Genomic DNA, 22,746 nt, shown 5'->3' with positions numbered 1-22,746 from the left:
CAGGTTCATCTCGACGAATGACCAACTAGCTGATGTATTTACTAAACCAGCTACACGACAGATGTTAGACCGGTTCCAATCCAATCTGAACCTTGTATGTAGTAGTAGTTCAGATTGAGGTGGAGTGTTAGAAACCGATTCGTATACGTGTTGTATACGTGTCCTAGTCTTAGTCGTGTTGTACATGTAACTGTTGGTCCTTTTTATATACGAGATATGTGGAGGCTCTGTCCCACACAACCCTAAATCATATTTGCGCACTGCTCGATGTTCTGTTCTGGAAAGTCTAGGTTCGGGAACAAGTAAACTGTGATGACAATACGGCAGTACCTTACATTTGTAAATGCATGCTTACATCTCTACACCATTGGTAGCTATTTAAGTGGCTCAGTTGGAAATAGGTAATAAAAAGCAACTTGGCACTCGAATGAGAAACGTAATTCGAAAAACATGTTTTAAATCGGACCTGCGTGCACGTGCACACTTACTATATACAACATAAGAGTTCACTTGTGGAAGAAAATTGAGGGGAGGGTTAGGATAAATGGATACTGTAATAGGCAGTTTTTAATCTGTAATAGGCAGTTGAGTCGTTGATTTGCTGGACTTGGCCCATAGCTTTCCTTTTCTCCGAGAAATAGCCCATAGCTTTCAGTCTCTCTGTATGAGAGAGCCCACTGGACTAGAGCCTTATTTTGTTGTGCCCCCCAAAAGGCCCAGCAAATTATATACGGTTTACCCTTAACAGGCTTTGGCAGCGACCAGCGAAGCCGCCGCCGCGATGCTTCGCCTCCAGAAACAATTCCTCTCCCTCCGCTGCGCCGCCACGCCCGGCTTCTTCTCCGTCCGCCTTGCGCTCCTATCAACCGCCGCATCCGCCGCCTCGCCGCCGTCGGTCCGCTTCGCCGCTGAGGACTACCTCGTTACCACCTGCGGTCTCACGCGGGATCTGGCCCGGAAATCCACCAAGTACATATCCCATTGGAAGTGCACCTCCAATGCCGACTCCGTCCTCGCCTTCCTCGGCGGGGCCCCGCTCTGCCTCTCCAAGGCCGACATCGCCAAAGTTGTAGCCGTAGACCCGCGCATCCTCAACTGCAGCGTCGAGAAAAACTTGAAGATCCGCATCGCCAGCTTCCGCAGCCATGGCCTCTCCGACGCCCAGGTCCAGACCTTCGCCCGCACGGCCCCCTACGTCCTCCGCTCCTTCAACGTCCAGGAGCGGCTTGGGTTCTGGCTGCCCTTCCTGGGATCGCCGGAGATGTTCCTCCGCATCGTCAGGCGCAACTTCTACATCCTCACGTCGGACCTCGAGAAGGTCGTTAAGCCCAACATCGAGCTGCTACAAGAATGCGGGCTAACTGCTTGTGTTATTGCCAAGATGTGCATTCCCAGCACGGGGCTGCTCACCAGGAACCCGGAAGCCGTAAGATCCATCCTTGCCCGTGCCGATAAGCTCGGCGTGCCGCGTAATTCGCCTATGTTCAGGCACGCTGTGACCACGATGATGGCCCTAGGCACGGAAACGATGGCAGCCAAGCTTAAGTTCTTCAGTGAGACGCTTGGGTGCTCTGAGGCCGAGGTGATCAACATGGTGAGAAGGAACCCGGTGGTGCTGAGGTGCTCCAGGGAGAAGATTCGCAATGTGTCGGAGTTCCTGACCAATGTGGTCCGCATTGACGCCAGGTGCACCCTTAGCAGGCCTACGATGCTGATGTATAGCCTAGAGTGCCGACTGGTGCCCCGATACTACGTGATGAAGGTGCTCCAGGAGAAAGGCTTGATCCAGAAAGATATAACGTTCTACACATTGCTCACTCTTGGCGACGAGTTGTTCCGATGCAGGTATATACACCCCCATAAGGATGTTCTTCCAGGCCTGGATGATGAATACACAAATGCTTGCCAAGGGAAACTGCCTGCTGGAGTTGCGCTATGAAGGATCATACTTCTTCTTTGTTCTTCTATGCTGAATCTTCGCAAACCGTCTAAATGGAAGGATCGTTTTGTCCTTGCTGTATTTGGATACTCCTGATGTGTGCTTTACACCTCGAGATGCTAGCTGCTAGCATCAAAATTCTGGGGAAACTTAATGTGCTGGGCGTCGGAGAGGCCATGGCTGCTGAAGCTGATGACACGGATGAAGGTCTATATGATAACAAATAAAAATGAAATATTTGTTGTCATATTTGTGGCCATCAATTCTGATGCTACAATTTATCCAGCTACGTTTGGAGTCTGAAACGCAAGTTTCCATATTACAATTCTTTTTTTCGTTTTTAGTTACTGGAAAAGAGCAGCTGTCATAGTCCTGGCATCTGAGGGTGCAATCTTTTTCATGGTAAGCCTTTTCCTTTTGCGAACCATGAGTCGCTGTGCATTTTCTTCAGCTAGGGGAACATTAGTCAGATCTCTTGTAGAATTTTATGAATTTATTTACCGTATCTGTGTGGGCTGCGTTGCCTGTTGAAATTCATTCAGATCATCAATCCAGCACAGCACCGCCTGAGAACTAAGTGAGTGCTGAATTTGGTACATTCTGTTAATTGTTGTTATTCTACTTATGATTCTTATGGCAAATTTGAAGGCTGTATGTGAACTGATGCGTTCTGATAGTCATATAAGAGACTGAGCTGGAGTCCTTCATTGGCCGTAAGTTGATATATTTTGCTCTGTTTGTTTCCACAGTGCTACTTTGTTCAAAGACAGAAGAGGAAACAGAATAGACTCTCTGTACAGTACCAATCTTCCCTGAAGATATACGGGCACATATACATTCTAGCACAGTGCATAATAGCTGCTGAATTTTGTATTGCCCAGTTACTCGGTGGTTGCCACCTATCAGTGTTTTTTGTTGGTATTAATTTTGTACTTTGTAATGTTTATGTTATCACCAGGTTTAGAAGAATATACAAAACCACCTACTCTTTTTAATAACAAATATATAATGAATCATCACCGGGGATCTCATTGTAGTACATTTTGGGTTAACATCAAATCAAATACTCCCTCCGTCCAGCAAAAGATGTTTCAAGTTTGTCAAAATTTAGATGTATCTAGACATGACTTAGTGTATAGATGCATTCAAATTTAGTCAAAGTTGAGACATCTTTTGTTGGACGGAGAGAGTATTAAAAAAATTAAATGGTCGTAGTTTTAAAGTTTTGATAAGACGAGGCTTTAGGATCGGAAGATTGGCAAAGGGAAGTGGCGATGAATTAGTAGAAGATAAGTAGGAGAGATTAGGCTTGCCTAACCATGACCATTGAACAAATCCATAATCCTCACGTTGTTCAATCCTCTCAACAAATCCATAATCCTCACGTTGTTCAATCCTCTCTGCTTCGACGATGTTGTCACCTCCAACCATAACCTCTGCGTAGTCCAATTGTCTCCACCCATAGTGCCGTCCCGTGCGTGCATTTCTTTGGCGGCTAGAGCATCACTGGCAAAAACAATTTCGCGCTTATAAGTTTTGCTAATTCCTGAGAATCAACAAACGAGTTATTTTCTCCGTTTTGGGTTTCCTTAAAAAAAATTCAAATTTTATCAAATTTACAGTAGAAAGATCAATAAAATCGAGAGCAAACGTCTCCCGGGCTCCCGGCTAAGGAAAAAAAAAAACAAGAGCGGACAGGGTCAGAGCAAACGGTCTCTCGGCAGAAGACGAAGGCCACTGGGGGCACGCAGGCACGCCGCCGCGATGCTGCGCCGCCTCCGTTTCGCCCTGGGCGGCGCCTCCGATCTCCATGCCTCCTCCCTTCACCGCTTCTTCCTCCTCTCCACCGCCGCCGCCACACCGGACGCCCCATTCGTCGCGGCGGGCTACCTCGTCGCCACCTGGGGCCTCACACCAGCCCAAGCCCTCAAGGCCTCCAACTCCAAACACCTGCAGCGCGTCAAGTCGCCCGCCAAGCCTGACGCCGTCCGCGCATTCCTTGCCGACGCCGGTCTCGCCAAAGCCGACCTCGCGGCGGCGGTTGCCAGGGACCCGCGATTGCTCTGCCACGGTGCGGACAAAACCCTAACCCCCCGCGTCGCCCGGCTCCGGGGCATGGGCCATGGGCCTCTCCCCTGCCCAGATCTCCCGCCTCGTTAAATTCGATCCGGGGATCTTGGTCTCCCCGTCCCGAATCCCCCGCCTCGAGTTCTACATCTCCTTGCTGGGCTCCTACGACAAGGTGGAAGTGGCCCTCAAGACAAGGTTGTACATCCTCGGCCGGAACATCGAGAAGGTAGTCGAGCCCAATACGGCCTTCTTGCAGCAGTGCGGCCTAACTGCTTGTCACATTGCCAAGCTCATTGTGCGCACCGAACTGCTCACCATGGAGCCAGAGCGTGTGAAAGAAATGGTGGCGCGTGCCGAGATGTTGGGCGTGCGCCGTTGTTCGGGATTGTTCATGAAAGCCCTGGTGATTGTCTGCAACTTCGCTCCTGTGAATGTTAGTGCAAAACGGGACTTGTTGGAGAAGGCTCTTGGATGCTCTGAAGCTGAGTACGTCAGAGGCAAGGCACCAGGCATTCTGAGTACGTCAGAGGGGAAGTTGGTTCAGACCATTGAGTTCCTGAAAATGGAGGTTATGTTGGATGCTTCATACATAGCGCGCAGGCCTGTAATGCTGTCTTATAGCTTGGAGAGGCGGTTGATGCCCCGGCACTATGTCATACAAGTTCTGAAGGCGAAGGAACTGGTGACAAAAGACATTGATTTTTACAGTGTGTTTGCTCTGACCGAGAAGAGATTTGTAGAGAAGTTCCTTGACCGCTATAATGAGTGTGTTCCAGGGCTTGCAGATGCCTATGCTGCTGCTTGCGCAGGGCAAATTCCTAAAGTCCAACTGTGATTGTGAGAGCATTAACAGAGATGTTGAAGGTCCATTCTGTGCCCCAAACTATCATGTGTTGATACATTAACACTTTAGACAAGCTCAAAGGATTTGCTTAACTACCATTGATGAGTGTATTCCAGGGGTTGCAGAATGTTGCTGGGTGTGCTGGGGAAAAAAATCTTCCCGGAATTCAACTGTGAGAGATGGTAACATGGATTTTGAGTTTGATTAGCTTTTGTTATACCTACATACTCAATTTTCAGGAATTTTGATTCAAAACCCAGCAGTTGTTGACTACCCTTCTAAAGCTTGATTGGTTTTGGTTTCTGGTCATATATTTTGAAGCATTTATTAGTGTGTTGCTGCTCGTGCTGGGAAAAAAACTCTTCTCGGAATTCAACTGTGAGAGACGGTAATATGGATTTTGAGTTTGATTAGCTTTTGTTATACCTATATACTCAATTTTCAGAAATTTTCATTCAAAGTCCAGCAGTTGTTGATTACCCTTCTAAAGCTTGATTGGTTTTGGTTTCTGGCCATATGTACTGAAGCATTTAGTGTTTTTGTTTTCTTTTTGACGGGCAAATGAATGGGCTGGCTATGAGGAACTAGCCAACCAAGCAATATAGCAGTGTGAGGATTCGAACTCAAGTTGTCTAGCCCACCAGCTGTGGTGCTAGCCGGTAGAGTGTTTTTGTCTTCACGGCTCAACTTCCCAATCCAGCCTCCCCAGTCCGGGTAGGCTGGGGGCTCGGGGGCTTGTCTGGGCTGCCGCCGCCCGTCGCCTCAGGGCGCGGTTTGCCCTCCTTGGCCGCCTTGGGCTGCGCTGCCTGCCCAGCGCTGCCCGGGGTGCCAACCGCCGCTCCTGCCACTGCACTGCTTCCGGCAGGGTCGTGCGTGGGGGACCGAGTGGGCGAGCCCTCCACGACGATCACCTCAGCCTCGGGGCTGGGATCGGCTGCGTGTCCTCCCACAGCTGTGGCTGCGGGGGAAGCCGCTGCTGCAAGACGGGACATCAGTATCGAACAAGCACAGGGATCCAATTCGGGACGTGCGCTGAGGCAAGTACCTGTTGGGGCGTCCACCCCACCGGCAGCAGGTGGGTCGCCGTGTGCGCCCCCTGTTGCCACCGCCGTCCCCGCGCCGAGGCCACTGCTGCTGCCACCAGCGCTGGCGGACGTGCGGGGCTTCTTGGCCGGGGCGGCTAGTGGAGCGCCGGTCGCCCCCCTCTTCGTCGTCGACCTGCATCAATCACAGCAAAGGACAATGAGTATAAAGCATAAGGCGAAAATGACGCGTAGAACAGGTTGAGATGAACAGCAAGACGGATACCTTGGCGGGTTGAGCTTGAGCACCCGGTCTGCGAATACGCCCCCGCCGGGGGAGTCCTACGCGCTGGCAATACCCCCAGGCTTGCCCGCTGTGCTGGGGAGGCTGGCCCCCTGGCCCCGGCAGCACTTGCCGGCCCCGCAGCCAGTTGCGGGGGCAGATACCGTTGAGCCGCCTGAGCGATGGCTCGTCCCCTAGGCTGACGACAGCTTCGACAGCGGCACGGCGTCGTCGTCATCGTCGCCCTCGTTGCCGTCACCATTGTTGTCCTCAGCACCGCCGTCGCCGTCCCCCCGGATCTGCTCGCTCTTGGAGGCGACGCCGGTGTCGACTCCCTCGTTCCCCTCGAAGTCCCAATCCGAGCCGCCTTCCTCCTCCACCTCTGCGGCAGGCACCTTGCCGCCGCGGGTCCGAGGTTGCGGGGGAGGGCTCCCGGACGAAGCGCCGGAGACTATCCCCCACTCGTCGCAAGGGGGATAATCCTGGGATCCCGAATTCGGGATCCCAGCATGGAGCGGCACTGCCCCCGGCGGCGGAGTCGTGAAGGGGGCATTGTCGCCGGTGATCCCCTTCACCCACTCACGGATCACGGCCGACGTTAGTCCATCCCGCTACAGTCGGGTCCGATCCTCCGGCCCAGTGTACGTCCACATTGGGTGACTCCGCCGTTGCAGGGGCGCGATGCGCCGCCCCACGTAGCTGCGGGCCACGTCCATATCGGAGAGACCCGTCAGCCGCAGAGCCGCGATCTTGTCACAGATCGGCGCCAGCTCGGCGTCCCTGGGGTCCTAGTTGCTCCAGTCCTTGGTGCCTCTAGGAGGCTTCATGGGCCAGCGGTAGAAATCCGCCGGCTCGTCGACACGCACCCAGCACCAGTCGCCGCACCACTCGGTCTCGATCTTCTTCTTCCCCATGACGATGAACTCGGACCGGAGGCCGTCGCGGAAGCGAAACGAAACTCCCGACGACATCGGTGCCCCCTTCTCGACGCGGGGGTAGAAGTAGTGGCGGAACAACACCACCAACGGCATCACCCCCACGAACCCTTCACACAGGTACTGGAACACCGCCAGCGTGAAGAGGGACGTGGGGTGGAACTGCGCGAGCCGGAGCCCGTACGACTCCATGATTGCGTGAAGAAAGAGGGAGTGTGGAGGAGCGAACCCGGCAAGGATGAAGCGCCCGAAGATGCGGAAGTAGTGGTCGTCGTGGACCGCGCCGATGGGCAGGACCCGCGTCGGCCCGAACTCGTTGTGCTCGGTCGCAACAGCCAAGCGTAGCTTCTCCACCCCCCCCCCCCATTGTACCCAGGCTTGAAGAAGGCAAGCTTAGCCCTCTTCTCCCTCTCCTTCTTCTCCTTCTCCGACAACTCCCTCTTCCGGGAGCTGTCGCCTTGGTCGCCGGCGGAACCTTTGCTGCGCTTGGGAGCTTTTGAGGCCATGGCACATGAAGGGGATGCTTGGCTAAGGTGGAAGTTTGGGGTCTGCGCAAGGAAGGAGCTGGGGTGCGAATCGGCAGGTGGGATTTGCGCCGCCAGGACTCGGGTATTTATCCTGGGTTTTGGGTGGTTCCAACGGACACCCCACGATCTGCAGTAATGCGCCCGAGTTACTGTCGGGGTTAATCTGGGGTGTGCGACGTGGCCTTAACTCCCTGCTAATTATGGGGGTTGAGGGCGCAAATCACGCTCCTGGCCGTTTCCTCTCGTAAGAGGGAGAGGTGGCCCAGCGACCGGTGGGTCGGGACCCGGTGTGACCCGGGACCCACGCGTCGGGAAGCGCGTAGCCCGGCAAACGACCCAGGACGAAGCAACCCGGGAACATGCGTTGCCAGCCCACGCCCGGGGGCTACTGTCGCACCAGTGGCACCCGGGGTACCACCGTTGCTTAACGCGTGGGTCGCTCTGCGTGCTTCCCGCAAGGACGACGTCCCAGGCAACACAGAGCCGGGAAGCCACCAGCCTGGCGCTTGCCGGGGAGGGTACCGCATGATGTAAGCGCTTGCGTCAAGGCCAATACTCAGGGCAAGCAGGGTATCTCCGCCACATGTTCGCCCGGCAAGCTCCCTCTGTGCAGGGCTGGTCGGGGCTCGGAGTGTGGCACAAGACAGGCATTTAAATGCTCCAGCAGAAGGGCGGTTACCCGTCTCGTCATTCTACAGTACGCACTCCGCAGTGAATCTAAGGGCACGTATCGCCCTAGCCATAGTAGTTTTTACCGTGCATGCATGACAACGCAGCAAGGGCTAGCTGCCTAGGTTTTTCACCCGATGCGTGTCCAGGAACGCGTCTCCCATGCAAACCGTGGCACCTGTGGTATCCCCTTGAGTATAAAAGGAGGACCAAGGCCACTGGTCAAGGGGTTCGCACCCGGAATAGAAAGTAGCCACTTAGCAGTAAGGGAAAGAACGCCCGGGAACTCCCCCGGCAACCTGTAACCACCTTTTCATTGGCTAATACACACTCAAAAGCAGGACGTAGCGTTTTACACCTCCGGGTGGCCCGAACCTGGGTAAAACTCATTCGCATCATCGTTACGCTCGTCATTGGCCTTGTCGGCAATCGTCGGAGCGATCCCCATCGCCCACTGCCGAACCAAAAAGGGGGTGTCCAGCATCCCCGGTGTCTAAGCCACGGGCTACAACAGACAGTTTCTGTCGTACCAGTGGCACCCGGGGTACCACCGTTACTTAACGCGTGGGTCGCCTCGCCCGTTTCCCGCAAGGTTGGTGCCCTGGGCAGCTCGGTGCGGACTGCCTGGGAAGCCACCAGCTCGGCAAGTACCTGGAAAGGGGGTCTCCCTGGAGCAGGACTGGCCGAGCTGCGGGGGTTACCCTGGAGGACCGCTTGCAGATTTCCATCGAGACGCCCCTCGGGAAGCCAACTTGCCTGGGAAGGTGTCCCCTGACGCAGGCGCTTACTTCAGTTTTTGTCTCACATCTCCGTTTAGGATGAAACCAGTGGCAAATGGAAGAGTAGATTGAATAATAAATTTCTTCTTATTAGATCTTTGTCTTTAGAACCCTCTAGCATCAGTAGGTATTCAGTATAAGTTAGTATCTTTCTCTGTCAGATTCTGACTAGCCATCTTTGTAAGCCCATAGTATCTAGCTCTGTAGATCCTATTGAGAGGAATCCAATTGTGTTAGTTAGTGTGTAGCTAGTTTTAACCATTAGCATAAAACCTCTTCTTGTTCTGCCCTTTTGCACCTTTGTCGAAACAACCAAAGTATCTAAGTTATAACAGTTCTTATAGACTAAAATTCCACACTTAGCCACTCTAGTCTTAGCCCTAGGACCTAGAACCTTGTTTAGGGTTAAAGTAGTACTAGTTATACGTTAAATTAGTATTATTATTGATTGCTTTTCATGTTGACTCGTGTTTGGTGTTCATTTGGAGTTATTCGAATTGTGTAAATTGTGTATTTATATTTGGTTATTTGTTCTCCACGATAGATCACTCGGAGTGCGATTATAGTGATTATGTGTCGTTTAAGAAGAAGGCTTCAACAATCTTAACCAAGGCAAGTTCACTTTGACCATGATCCTGTTATTTTTACTATGCACTAGATTTTATTAGTTGCATTGATAGGATTATTATTGTATCTATGCTAGCTATGAATTCCTAGTAGTATAGGTTACCCTTGCCATGTCCTGTTCCACCAATTGCCATCGTATGTAGTTACATGCTATGCTATGTTATATCAGGGGTGGAATCATTACATCATGATATATTTGTTGATATGGAGTAAAGTTATGTTTTCTTAGTGTATGGCAAAACAAGTAATTTAATGAACCGTCTTGGGTGGACTGCTTTGAGATTTTGGATGTTATGCGGCGTTAGGTCCATTTCTATGGGTCCATGTCTATGAGTCGTCTCTCCATGTCTATGGGAGCGCCTGCGTCGCAAATGTGGAATGCCACCTGGGATAACAGAGACTGGACTAGTTTCCTGTTTAGTAGCTTCCAGTACAACCACTTGGTAATATGGGCTCTGCCAAGATTGAGCAAGCTGTTTGAACCTGGGCCTGAGGTGATCGTGATGATGTAGCCGTGTAGGTGGGAGCGGGTCCCTCGGTATGGGTCTGGGGAATTACTTTTGAAAGTCTTGTAATCGATGCCGTTGCTACTCTACCCTGAGGACAGCAATGGATCAACACGTCGGTTTCTTGTGGGTAAAGTGTACAACCTCTCGCGAGTGTCAAACTGAGTACTTGACCGTGTCCCCGGTCATGGACAACTTTGGGCAACTAGATTGTGAAGCTAGAAGGAAAGTCTCACTCATTCCAATTTCATAATAAAACTTGATGGGTTAAACTTGGGATAGGAGCACTCGTTGATGTCTATCCGGTATCCAATAGATTAATAGGAGCATTGGTGTGTCTACCCAATGTCCAATAGTGATAAAATTATTTTGATTAAAATGATAGGTTTAAACAATAAGGCTTTTATGCAAATAACCCAAACCCCACCTAGCCAAACTATGCATGTACTTGGTAGGTCTTGTTATATCCTTTAGTGAACTTGCCAATACATTCAATGTATTGACCCTAGTGGCTGCGTCATCTAATGATGCAGGTTATTCTGACGACGAGTAAGGTATCGTCGTGTTTTGGGTTACGAGCCTGCATTCCAACATGCTCTCACCGTGGAGTAGTTGTGGCTCATCTTATCTTACCATTTCCGTTGTTTCGTTTTAAACTATAATCTTTAGTGAACTTGCCACTACATTCAATGTATTGACCCTAGTGGCTTTGTCGTCTAATGATGCAAGTTATACTGACGACGAGTTGGGTTTACGTTGTGATTTGGGTCACGAGCCTGCATTCCAACATGCTCCCACCTTGGAGTAGTTGGGGCTCAATCTATCTTACCATTTTCCGCTGCTTTAGTTTTGAACAATATTTCGTTTATGCTGACCCAAGAGGTCATGCAGAGTTGTAAGTACTCTCTTAAATTCTGGATGAATGCGTTGTAATAAAGTACTTTGACCTTTGTATCTCGATATTTCATCTTGAAACTGTGTGTGCTAGTGAGTCGATCTAGTGACTAGCACTATAAGCACAGAGATCAAACCCTATATGGACGAGGTCGCTTCAGATGGTATCAGAGCATTGTGTTGCCTGTAGGATCGTGACCCTAGTTTGGATAAACTTTAAGGACTTATTTGCAAAGATAAATATTTACAAAACCTCTAGTAGTTCCATTCTCATCTATTCTTTCATGCTCTTATCTAGTTTTAAATAAATTCCAACATCCCTTTCCTCTTCAAAAGAATTAGTGGTGCCTTCAACAGACGAGGATGATAAGTGGAGCGATACCACATCAAGATTGCAACAAGGATTTTGGAAGATCCGTACTAATGAAGTTATGAAGAACTGCAAGATTTGAAGGTGACCTTGATAGGATTATAAACCCTTGGCACATACTTACTCAAAGTAGACATGATTTGTGAGATGTCATCTTTTGGATTTATTGACGGACACAAATAAAATTATTTTAATCACAAAACCTTTGTGTTTGGGTAGTAGACGTTTCTCTCTTTGTAAAATCTATTCTTTCCTATCTGAAAACCTAGTATTTGGTGAGCAAAATGAGGAACCCTGCTCAAGATGATTCAAGTTATATACGGAATCTCAAGAATGCCAATGAGACATTTTGAGAAAGAATAAAGTCTTCAAGGAGAATGGACTAAACCTCAAGGAACATGAACTCTACGTACATCGAGTCCACAAGTGTATGTTTTGGATTAAAGAAGTTACTTTTCCAAAACCCATTGTGTCAGGATAGACCCCTCCAATGGTTGTCAAGAATTTATCCAAGATTGGAAGACCTTTGAAGAAAAAAAAAAGTATGATTGGAGTAAAGTACTATGAAGCAGAATTTCAAGAACTTATGATTGAGGGTTGTACCAAAAGGATTCCTAGTCACACCAAGTAAGAGAAGATTTTGATGTTTCATAAATGGATTTATCTGCTAAAGTTACGAGCAAGGAAGCCAGTACACTTGTAGGTGCTTTGTCAAGACCATTTGTGAGAGACACATGTCATATGGATTCCAAGTGAGAGACGAGTGAACCTTCTCCTCTAGCCTTGCCAAATCTTATTTTGGAATTTTAAATAAAATAATTATTTTAATTAAAATATTGGTTTTGGAAATATTTTGGTTGTGAAATTCTGAAGAATTTTAAATTTTCCGTACCTATTTAAATCTTTTTCATACCATGTTTGAAAATTCGACAAAAGAGTGGCTTAATATGACTATCCAAATTATACAACATGGTTGGGACATTTATATGAGTTCAAAGTATCTTATTTGAACCCATTTGCATCTTATGATTTTATCTGGATTTTATTTGAATCTTAATAAATCCTATGTTCTTTTTGAAGGATTTACTAACACGCTAAGATTCTAATTTGGATGCCATGACCATTTGAGAGCATCGTTGGAATATTTGAATTGATTAGAAATACTTTTCAACATTTATTTAAATGTTAAAGAGAGGGAATAATATGACTTTTCTGATTATAAGGTTGGAAACATATTCAATGATTCAACCACATTTTTCTTGATTTTCATTTTTGTCATGTTCATTTTGTTTTCGAGAACGAGTTATCAAATATTCGAGAAGAGGATAACATGACATCCTCAAGTGCAAATGTCATTCCAACATTTATTCCATCGTTGAGAGTGGAATAACGTGACTCTCCTACGTACATGTAGTTGGAAACATTTGGTATGGTTTCAAAGTGCGTGATTTGGTGTTATAAATCTATTTGGGAATTTATTGAACCAAATAAACATTATGAGATTTTATTTGGAGCTTATTCCAAACCTATTTAAGTATAAAAGTATTTATAAAGGAATATTTTGGGTGGAAAATATATTTCTAAGCCCACAATGAGTTATTTTGATTCACTGGAATTTTAAGGATTTGATTTGGAGTTCATATGGTAATGATAGCAGTGAGTTTAGCGAGAAATTTCTTGGTGAAGAGAATAGTTGACATACAGTAAATAGGGATAGAAGAGAAGACAAAATTAATAAGTGTAAACCTCCCTGCATGAGAAAGTTTGTTAGCTTTAAAACCATTAAGCTTAGTTTTGAATTTATCCAAAATAAAAGAGTAGGCTGAGGAGCGGTCTTTCGCAGGAAGTAGAAGAGGATGACCAAGATGGATCTTGTCTTTGTCCATATCTTGAACCGGGAAAACCTGCTTGATAGCCTGTTTAGTCTGCAAATCAACATTTTTACTAAAAAGAATGGCAGATTTGGCCTAGTTGGGGGTTTGGCCAGATTTTGTGCAGAAACTGTCAATTATGAGCTTCATTTTCTGAATTTCAGCAAGGCAAGCATGGCCACATACCAAAAGATCATCAGCAAATAATAAAGAGTGAATCCGAGGGCAACCGGGCCCAAGAGAAATACCTGAAAGTTCTTGGTCTTGAAGAGCCTGCTGCAATGAGATGGAGAGTTATTAATTGCAAGGACAAAAAGGTACGGAGATAACGGACATCCTTGTCTAATTCCCCTGGTGCCTGAAAACTTAGCAAAAGGTTGTCCATTGATAATAACAGAAAAAGTTGGAGAGGAAATGCAATTGTAAATAAGACGAATAAAATGTCCATGCAGCCCTTTACGTGCAAGTGCTTGAGCGATGAAGTTCCATTCAAGACAGTCAAAGGCTTTAGCAAGATCAATTTTTAGCATAAAAGCAGGCTGGTCCCAAGAGCTAAGAGTGAAGGAGTGAGTAATTTCTTGGGCTATAATGATGTTGTTGCTAATCCTCCTACCTTCGATAAAAGCTTGTTGCATGGGATGGATATAATCAGGAAGGTGGCTCTTAAGACGGTTGGTAAGGGTTTTAGCAATGATTTTGTAAATTACATTGCAAAGACTAATGGGTCTAAAGTCATGAGGAGAACTGGGAGCCATCTTCTTAGGAATGAGGGCAATAAATGTGTCATTGATTCTAGGAGGGATGGTGCCAGTGGTATAAAAGTTAGCTACCGTAGAGAACAACATCGTCAGCGATTCAATCCCAGGCTGCAAGGTAAAAAGCAACATTAAAACCATCGGGCCCTGGAGAGGAGTTTCTTTTCATCCGTTTTAGAACATGCAGAATTTCATCTTTGTCCGGAGTAGAATACGTATAATCATCAGGAGGTAAAAAAGGGTTAACGGCATTAAAGTTGAGATCGGCGGAGGTATTACTAGTGGTGAAAAGATTAAGAAAATAGTCAATGAAAGTTTTTGCTATTACCTCTGAATCATGATGTATGACCATACCTGAGTTGTCTTGGATAGAGATTATTCTATTTTTCCTTCTCCTTTTAATAATCGAGTGATGGAAAAAAGTTGTATTTCGGTCGCCATGTAAAGCCCAGTGCTTTTTAGCTCTTTGAGCCGGCTGAATACAAACGCGACACAAACACTAAAGCTCAATTTGGATTGCTGAACTGTGCTGCGCTAAATTTATTTTATAATTTGATGTGAAAAAATGCACACAAAAGTAGCAAAAAGATAGTTAGCCAAACACGAAAATAACGATAAACGGTGGAAGAAACGGGATTATGATAACGCGGCCATTCTGATCATGTGCGATGCCCGGCTGGCACGGGGACACCGTTACGACGCTGGGCTGAACGATTACTGGGCTGTGCGTGTATTTTCTTCACGGGCCGCGCCGGCCCCTGCTAGTAGTATATATATATATTAAAAAAAAAGTTTGCCAAACTCGGGCGGATTCGTTGCTGTTTTGGATCTCTGCCCTATCCTGCCGCCGGCGCCCTCCACCATGACGTATCCTGCCGCCGGCGCCGGCCTCCCTCCCCATCACGACTCTACCTCCGACAGCGACGACTCCTCCTCCTCCGCCGCCGCGTGCCCCTCGCGCAGGGGCGACTCCTCCTCTGCCTGGGACCGGCCGCCTCGAGCTCTCCTGCCCGCAGATTCCCTCGCGCCCCGCAACCCTCCCCTTCATGATGGACACTGGTGGACCGCTGCCGGGGGAGACTCCTCCGCCTGGGACAAGGGCGAGTGGCGGCCGCTCTCACCGGTGCCCGCAGACCCGATCGCCTCGGAGTACTTCGACAAGCTGGCTGGCTATTTCGTCGAGGCGGCCAGCCGCCTCCCGCTTGCTGAGATCCCGTACCTTACCCGCTGCCTCACACACAGCGGTCTCGCCATTGGCTTCGCCGACCCCGTCACCAATATCATCATCACCACTGTCGACACTTTTGCCCACACCGAGCCCTACTTGATGTATCCGGTGGACCCAATTGAGCCAACTAAGAGAAAGATTACATTCACAGAAGGCGCTCGCAGCTCTTGGGAAGCACTCAACATGTTCATGCTCCGCTACTTTCGGAATCTCACACCGCCTCAGTCCGAGCTCTTGCTATACATGGCCGGATATGACCTCCGCGCTGCAGTTGAAGAAGTGCATCACTATATTGGTGGCCCGGATCATCCAGATCTTCTCGTACATGATTCAGCTAGGACCAAGGCAGCATTTGTGGAGGCAGCTTACCCACCGTGTTCTGCACCTGATCTGTTACGTCTGATGACATCGACTTACAGCTGTTGCTTGGTCCAGCCCGTCCTAGAGGTTCTGAGCCAAGGGGGGAAGCTCACATCTGCTTGTGTCCACAAGATCTGCAAGATGTTGTGCCATCCATGGTCGCCGCCGCCGCCGCCGTCACGCCCTCCTCCTGTTGGTACTTTTCGGGACAGCAGTGGTGGCATCACCATGACCGTGTGCTTCGGACCTGATTTCTTCGTCACAACTTGCATCTCGATGGACGGTACCACCTCTTCCTCAATCACACAGCCTTGTCAGACCTATGCTGGTTCCTCGGATGACACGACCAACATGCTACGCATGTTCCCTCTAAACCAAAGGAGACTGGTCAGCCATAGTAACTTACCGTTGACCTTGGAGAATCCAGAATTCCTGCCGTTCCTCAAGTTCCAGCTCCTTGATATGGTACATGCTGTGTACCTGATGGCGATCGCCATGCTACCGGTCCGTGCACTACGTGAGGGCCACCTCCTCCGCTCACTACTAGCAGCCGGTCACTGTTATGGACCGTTGGACCCTGTGGCCAACATTGTTATCAACACAGCTTGGTATGATGTTCTCTACCCACTCTCCTGGGATGTTGCTTCGAAGATTAGAGCTGCGGATATACTCGATGCGCGATCCAAGCATCGAGTTGAGTCCCGGTCGATGGCCTCGTTGCCTATCTTTGCAGATCCCCCACAACAGATGAGCAAGATGCTGTCACACTCTTGTGCAAAAGTCGATTGGACACCCCGATCTCGGAGTTATCGAATATGTGTGATGTGGCACTGGCCGCGAAACACCCTGAGCCTGCTGTCTTCGGGGCATTCCTAGAGTGCGTGCCCACTTGACGGTTCTACAACTTGTACTGCCAATTTAGGGTCAGTGGAAATCCAGATGCCGCTTTCGATGGACTAAAGGATGCTCTATTGAAGGAAACAACAGATAATGCAGAAGTGCGAAGAAGAGCTATGGATAGATCAGCTGCCTTGGAGCGGCTAAACAGCATGCCAAGGCAAAAAATAGATTTGGCGACACTATCCGCAGAGAGGTCTTTATTCGAGTCTCAGCAAGCTAATGTCCGTAGAGTGTTGGAAGAGTTGCTTATTGGCCATGGCTACAGTGAGCCCCTGGTACGTACTTCTGCCCATTTCATTACTGCAGTTATATATTTCAAAATGTGAATTGAGTAGGACTTGCATTAGCCACTGTCATGTAGAACTGAAACTGCACAATATCAAAAGACCTTTGCACTTATTTGGCTGAAGAAGATTCTAGGAAGAAGATTAAAAGAACTTGCTTTTGCAATCAGAACTCACAAGAGAAAACGGAAAAATCTAAGAAGTGTGTACTCTCCCCATCTACTGCCTAAAGTTGTACACTCAAGCCTGTAAGCCAAGCATTAAGCAGAAAAAGCAAAACCAGGCCAACAAATTACTTTCCCCCGCAAAAAAGCCATGCTCAGTCACATAATGCTGGGCTTCTGTACAAAAATGCCTGGCAAAGTTTTCTTGGACTCGTATTTCCTACATTATGTACATCGCTCTTCATATCTCCGATGCACGGTGCTGTCTGCTTCTCTCCTCACAGGATCATAGAGTTTACAGTGCTTGCTGGAGATACGGCTCTGTTATCTTCTTAGGCTTCTGTGGAGACTCCTCTTTTGGCTGACGGAGCGCCATGAATTGCAGCGAGGTCCTGTTACAAGAAAAGATTTCTCTGAACACTGACCAGGTCATAGGCTCATAGACGAGAGGAAGCACAAAATTCCCGTTGACATTTTTTGTGGATAGCAGCAAAGTGCGGCAGATGGGTTGCAACATGAGCAACATCTCCAATTGAGACACACCTGCAAATAAGCGCTCTATGCTTTCAGCATCATTGTAGAAACAGGTGCACTAGATGGACACAAGTCTCGTTTCATACCCACTAGGGCATAGAGGCCTCCAGATGCTAAACATCCTTCCATTGTGAACCGAATCAAAAGAGACCTCATCCACAATCCTCAACATCTTATATTTTCTGTAGATTTACTTGGGGTGACAAAATGAGCTTTATCATCACTCAGTAAAGGATTTGCGGAGCTCTCTACTGAAAATATAAGATGCAGGGATAATGGCACTCTTCCGCATAAACCTGCTTTTGTGCATGACCTTCCTTAGATGCACCTAAAGTAAACAAGGATAAAATTACAGTTCCTTAGACGGAATACACCTCGCAGTTCGTAGTTAAGAAATATAACTTCTGCAACAGTTACCGATTTGAACGTGCATAAAACTTCTGCGGAAGAACGCATGCAGTCCTTTGGAAGTCTGATTAAACTATGAGTCCCTTTGAGCTAGAATAGATATGAGTCCCTTTGAGATAGAATCATAGAATAGATTGTTTCCTTATTGTTCCAGTTCTTGACGCTATAGATTTTATTAGTTAGGAAGAGCTCAAATTAAAAATAGAAGATGATAGCATGTAAGTACGTCTGGTATTTCCCAATGTGGACCAAGGTTTACATCATAACCTTCGTGAGTTAGACGGGCATTGGACAAGAAATATGATTCGGTACATAAGTCAACTTTGCTTTGGCTCCAGAATGATTTGCCAGTAAATAATGTTATGTTACCTGAATTTTGAATGCATTGCCCACAGCAGATAGGACAGGGCTCCATATACCAAGGAAACCGCGTGGCCTTTGAGTAGGTGCAGTTTCTAGAGATATTTTCATCCTTACCTCTGAAATATGAACAAGCCTGAAAATTATAAATAATATGTCGTACCCAGCTAACTTCTATTGAAAAATGTAAGTAGCATAGGGCAATGCTTTTGCAAATTTATCACTAAAAATTCAATACAATTTAGCCAGAGTAGATTATTTGAACACGTTTTTTTACAGTTGTGGTAAATCAAACAGCTGGTCTACTACAGATAGGAAGTGGCAACAAACTAAAAGAAAGCCGCTTTTTAACCATATAGTGCTATATGAAACATTTAGAAAATGCCAAGATGATTAACTATTCAGCTTCATGCTTTTTCTAGGTACCACCATACAAGCTTGGCGTTATATGTGGAGTGACCCGACAAAGAAACTACAGTTGTACGGATGTCTATCATGCCAACTTTTTGGCTAGCTCAGATGATGGATTATCGTGGAAGCTGTTCTTTGCTGAATTCTGGAACCAATACGGTGAGAGAGTTGAAGAGTCAAAATATCCTTTTTGTTGCCCTATACCGGATTACCATCAATATCCTGGTAAGCTTTTATATGGATATATTTGTTGCTGAATTCTGGATTACCGCAAATTAATTATCATGTCAACAAAAATGTTGTGGATTACAGGCTGATCTTCACGAATTCATTTTGTTTTACTTTCTGAACAGGTCGTTGTGTTGTTTGCGAGAATGATTCCAGCATTATTGTGCATCCACAATCTCGCAAATACTACATGGGTAATTCTGCACTTGCTTTCCCGGTACCAGGCCACTTCGGATCTGGTACAAGTGATAACTTGGATGTGGATGTACTTTATTCAAGTCTGGTGGAGTAGGACTGACTTGTGGTATGTTCTATTTTACATTAGTCAACTAGTAATTTTTGCATCTTTTGATCTTATATCGAGGCTCGCATCTGTGATTCTATATTCCTAGTATTGCCCCCATTGTTTGACGACAAATGTTAACATCTTGCTTTCTTTTACAATATGCAGGCAACAACAAGAGGGGAGGACAAAGTGAGTCTGTTCTTCGTGTGCTGCAACCTCTCATGCTGCAACCGCTGAGTGAATGAACAATCCGCGTCTCCTGCAGAGGCTACGGACCCATGCCCTTAAGGCCCTAATTTAGTTTCGGATAGCCATCTTGTTAGATCACAAGAACTGTACTTGTTAAACATATCAGTTCTAGCCTATCCACTATGAATTCCTCTATTTGTTCCATGTCTCCAACAAAGTGAATTATGAGATGCGAGGCCATGAGTTAGCTTTACCTTATTATTCAATGCGATTTCATCTTAGAATTATTTTTTATTGGGAAGTATATTCCTCTATTTTATTGGGAAGTATATTCTCTGAATGAGTCTGTTCTTCGTGTGCTGCAACAGGTGGAGTAATAGCAGTTATAAACTGTGTTGCTGTTGTAGTTCTGTTGAGGATGGAGGTCATTTTGGCCTTTCATTGATCTAGTTTATGGATCTTTTAGGTTTATAATCCTCTCTAACAGATAAAGACTCAATTTTTCTTTCAACAGAAGCAATCTGAAGCAGACATTTATGAATGCAATTTCAACCTGTCAAATTCTTTGAGACGCCGGAGAACCGTTTGCAGAGCAGGTTTTGTTCGTTTCATTCTGATTTTCGGTTCGAATGATCCGATGCTTGTGTATTTTGTGGTTCCACATTAGGTTCTCTGAATCCTGTCAACTTGTACAGCGATTTCTGAACCCTGTTTTGGTTTGGGCCCTGCTGCTTTGCTGACCCGAATTTGGCCTCTGAAGAAGATGCAATTTTGTACAGTATACTACCAAGACAAGAAGCCTTTTAGTTGATTCCCAACTCCCAAGTGGCCGCCTGAGTCTATCCTGTCCTTCTGGCACACAATCGTCCATTTCTTATCCATCTCATCCTTCCAAGAGCCACACATCTTCAGCCAGGCAGGACTCCTGGAGCCCTTCAACCGTCCGATCTCGCGACAACTCTGCGCGCCGTCCATTCCCCACCCAAACCCCTCTTCTTCCTCCCAGCCCAAATCCAAGCCCCCGAGCTCCAACAACTCTCCCCCGCCTCACGCTCCACGACGCGAGCAATGGCCGCCCTCCGCCTCACCACCTCCGTCGCGCTCCGCCCGGCCGCATCTCCTTCCTCCGCGGCCGCCGCGGCGCCCCGCACGGCCTCCTTCGCCTGCGCGGTGGCCCGGGGCCTCCCTTCCCTCCGCCTCGCCCCGCCCCGCCGCCGCCGCGGCGACCTCCTCCGGCCCAGAGCCGGCGAGGACGCGGCCGCCGAGAGCTACGCGACGGCGCTGGCCGAGGTGGCCATGGAGAACGGCACCCTCGACGCCACCGTGTCGGACATGGAGAAGCTGGAGAAGATCTTCCTCGAGGAGACCGTCTCGGAGTTCTTCGACAACCCCACGGTGCCCCGCGACGAGAAGGCGCAGCTCATCGAGGAGATCTCCACCTCCTCGGAGCTTCAGCCGCACGTGTCCAACTTCCTCAACGTGGTCGTCGACAACAGCCGCGCGGGGCTCATGCCGCTCATCGTGCGCGAGTTCGAGACCGCCTACAACGCGCTCACGGGCACCGAGGAGGCCACCGTCACCTCCGTCGTCAACCTCGAGTCCGAGGACCTCGCCCAGATCGCGCAGCACGTGCAGAAGATCACCGGCGCCGCCAACGTCCGGATCAAGACCCGCATCGACCCGGACCTCATCGCCGGATTCACCGTGCAGTACGGCCGCGACAGCTCCAACCTCATCGACATGAGCGTCCGCAAGCAGATCGCCGAGATCACCTCCGAGCTCGAGTTGCCCTCCGTTGCCCTCGACGTCTGATCGACCGGCTCTCTTCCTCGCCGCGTTGCCCTTGATGCTTTAGGTCCTTCATTTTTCTGCCGTCCCTGCTACTATACCTGCCCTTCTGTACCATTATCTGATGGAGTGTTAAAATACATAATGACTTGATTCCTGCATTGGTGTTGTGTTTGTAGTTGTGTCCATCTTTTGTCAAGTTCAGAGGAGAAAGTTGTGTACTGTATCCAAAAGATCTGCAAATTAGACTGGAACTGAGACCAAGGAGAAATGGGGAGAAGCTTTTGATTGCCGTGGCAACACAAACTTTATTGCTATCTGTAGAGTCAAAGTCCATGTAGATGAACGCATTGCATAGCCTTGTTGATCGAAGAGCAAAGTGGCTACTACATGTGTTTAGGCATTGTAATTTGCAGAGCATCTCTTTAGAAATCAGATAGACCACAAGAGAAATTCATCCACATTAACACAAGTCTCAAATGCCTAGCTTGAGCCTTAACTCCCAATCGGTCATTTTAAATTAGGTGAATTGCCTGTTTATTTTGTTTATACCATCAATCTAATCTGTGATGGGTTCTCATCCTTTTGCAGTAATTACTGTCACACGGATTTGCAGCACTCAGCAAGAACGTCGGTCTTCTTCAGACCTGCAAATGTGATGGAGGAAGGCATTCTTTTTCTACACAAAATAGTAATTGCATAATCATTTTTTGGCATAAGCCATTGTAATTCCTTTCTGCTTTCTGCTGTTGAGATCTTGTAATTCAAAAATACTCAATTATAGCGAGTTTGCTCCTCCTCCCAAGGCTCCCAAGTTGAGGCGATGAAGTTAACAGCATGTATAGCTGCCGATGCAGTTGTGTGTATAGATGTGTCCAGAATGTGGCATTGGTATCAACCGGCAAATAAGATCTTGCTGCATTATGTATTTTCGTTTCGGTGTGTCGCCAACTTATGCTTGAAAATACATACGGCAGGCATGAGTTATTATTCCTGCTGCTCACGAAGTTAACTGGTTCTTCTTGGCGCCGTGTCCCTGTGCCTCCCTGCCTAACTGCCTTCCTCGTTTGGGATAATTTCTCCTGTGTTTTGCACAATACTGCTCTTGATCATCCGGGCATCCAGCAAACTGGCCAAATTGTTGCTTTGCTCTTGAATCTTGATCATCCATGCGGACAAACCGTAACCGTGCACCTGAGCTAGTACTTCTGTTGCAAGCAGATTATGAGATCAAGCAAGCTAAGATAAGCTCTATTCTGATAAGTAGCGAACAAATGCAGCATCACTTGTCATATTAATGCGAATTTTGATTGTATGTTATTGATTGTATATGACCAACTAGCACATGATAGCATACCGGATCCGTGGCGCAATGGTAGCGCGTCTGACTCCAGATCAGAAGGTTGCGTGTTCGATTCACGTCGGGTTCAATACCCCCGATCCTAAACCGGTTCCTTTTTTGTTAGTTTTTTAATTAATTCTGTGCAAATCTACCGTCCATCTACCACTAACCCC

The 22,746-nt window shown here is 47.8% G+C and overlaps 3 protein-coding genes, 1 long non-coding RNA gene, 1 other non-coding gene and 1 pseudogene across 5 annotated transcripts; 5 read left to right on the top strand and 1 right to left on the bottom strand.

Annotated features, from left to right (window-relative positions):
- The first annotated feature begins 745 nt into the window (after nt 1-745).
- On the top strand, nt 746-2,537 carry LOC100846932 (annotated as a pseudogene).
- Nucleotides 2,538-4,061: 1,524 nt separating this feature from the next.
- Nucleotides 4,062-4,844, top strand: LOC100846622. Its single transcript, XM_014900593.1, has one exon. It carries the CDS (start codon nt 4,062-4,064, stop codon nt 4,842-4,844), a length of 783 nt encoding a protein of 260 aa, XP_014756079.1.
- A 9,848-nt stretch (nt 4,845-14,692) lies between these two features.
- LOC112271771 lies at nt 14,693-19,724 on the top strand. Its single transcript, XM_024461829.1, has 4 exons — nt 14,693-16,854; nt 18,752-18,965; nt 19,094-19,272; nt 19,420-19,724. The coding sequence occupies exon 1, from the start codon at nt 14,954-14,956 to the stop codon at nt 16,553-16,555; it is 1,602 nt and encodes a 533-aa protein (XP_024317597.1). The 5' UTR covers nt 14,693-14,953; the 3' UTR covers nt 16,556-16,854; nt 18,752-18,965; nt 19,094-19,272; nt 19,420-19,724.
- LOC112271772 lies at nt 17,051-18,740 on the bottom strand. Its single transcript, XR_002965162.1, has 2 exons — nt 17,648-18,740; nt 17,051-17,570 (listed from the first exon to the last, which is right to left on the bottom strand). It is a non-coding gene; the product is annotated as an uncharacterized LOC112271772 (long non-coding RNA).
- Nucleotides 19,725-20,412: 688 nt separating the features above from the next.
- LOC100828294 (ATP synthase delta chain, chloroplastic) lies at nt 20,413-22,221 on the top strand. The gene is made up of 2 exons (XM_010237810.3): nt 20,413-21,298; nt 21,823-22,221. The coding sequence occupies exon 1, from the start codon at nt 20,512-20,514 to the stop codon at nt 21,253-21,255; it is 744 nt and encodes a 247-aa protein (XP_010236112.1). The 5' UTR covers nt 20,413-20,511; the 3' UTR covers nt 21,256-21,298; nt 21,823-22,221.
- Nucleotides 22,222-22,589: 368 nt separating this feature from the next.
- On the top strand, nt 22,590-22,661 carry TRNAW-CCA. Its single transcript has one exon. It is a non-coding gene; the product is annotated as a tRNA-Trp (tRNA).
- The last annotated feature ends 85 nt before the right edge of the window (nt 22,662-22,746 follow it).

The sequence above is a fragment of the Brachypodium distachyon genome, chromosome 3, assembly GCF_000005505.3.
Source record: "Brachypodium distachyon strain Bd21 chromosome 3, Brachypodium_distachyon_v3.0, whole genome shotgun sequence".
Lineage (NCBI taxonomy): Eukaryota > Viridiplantae > Streptophyta > Magnoliopsida > Poales > Poaceae > Brachypodium > Brachypodium distachyon.
The sequence above is the reverse complement of the archived record's forward strand: the minus strand, read 5'-3'. Positions and strand labels throughout refer to the sequence as shown.

What these genes read in the sequence shown, in the direction of transcription:
- LOC100846622 (XM_014900593.1), top strand. Translation starts at nt 4,062, where the DNA reads ATGGGCCTCTCCCCTGCCCAGATCTCCCGCCTCGTTAAATTCGATCCG.
- LOC112271771 (XM_024461829.1), top strand. Translation starts at nt 14,954, where the DNA reads ATGACGTATCCTGCCGCCGGCGCCGGCCTCCCTCCCCATCACGACTCT.
- LOC100828294 (XM_010237810.3), top strand. Translation starts at nt 20,512, where the DNA reads ATGGCCGCCCTCCGCCTCACCACCTCCGTCGCGCTCCGCCCGGCCGCA.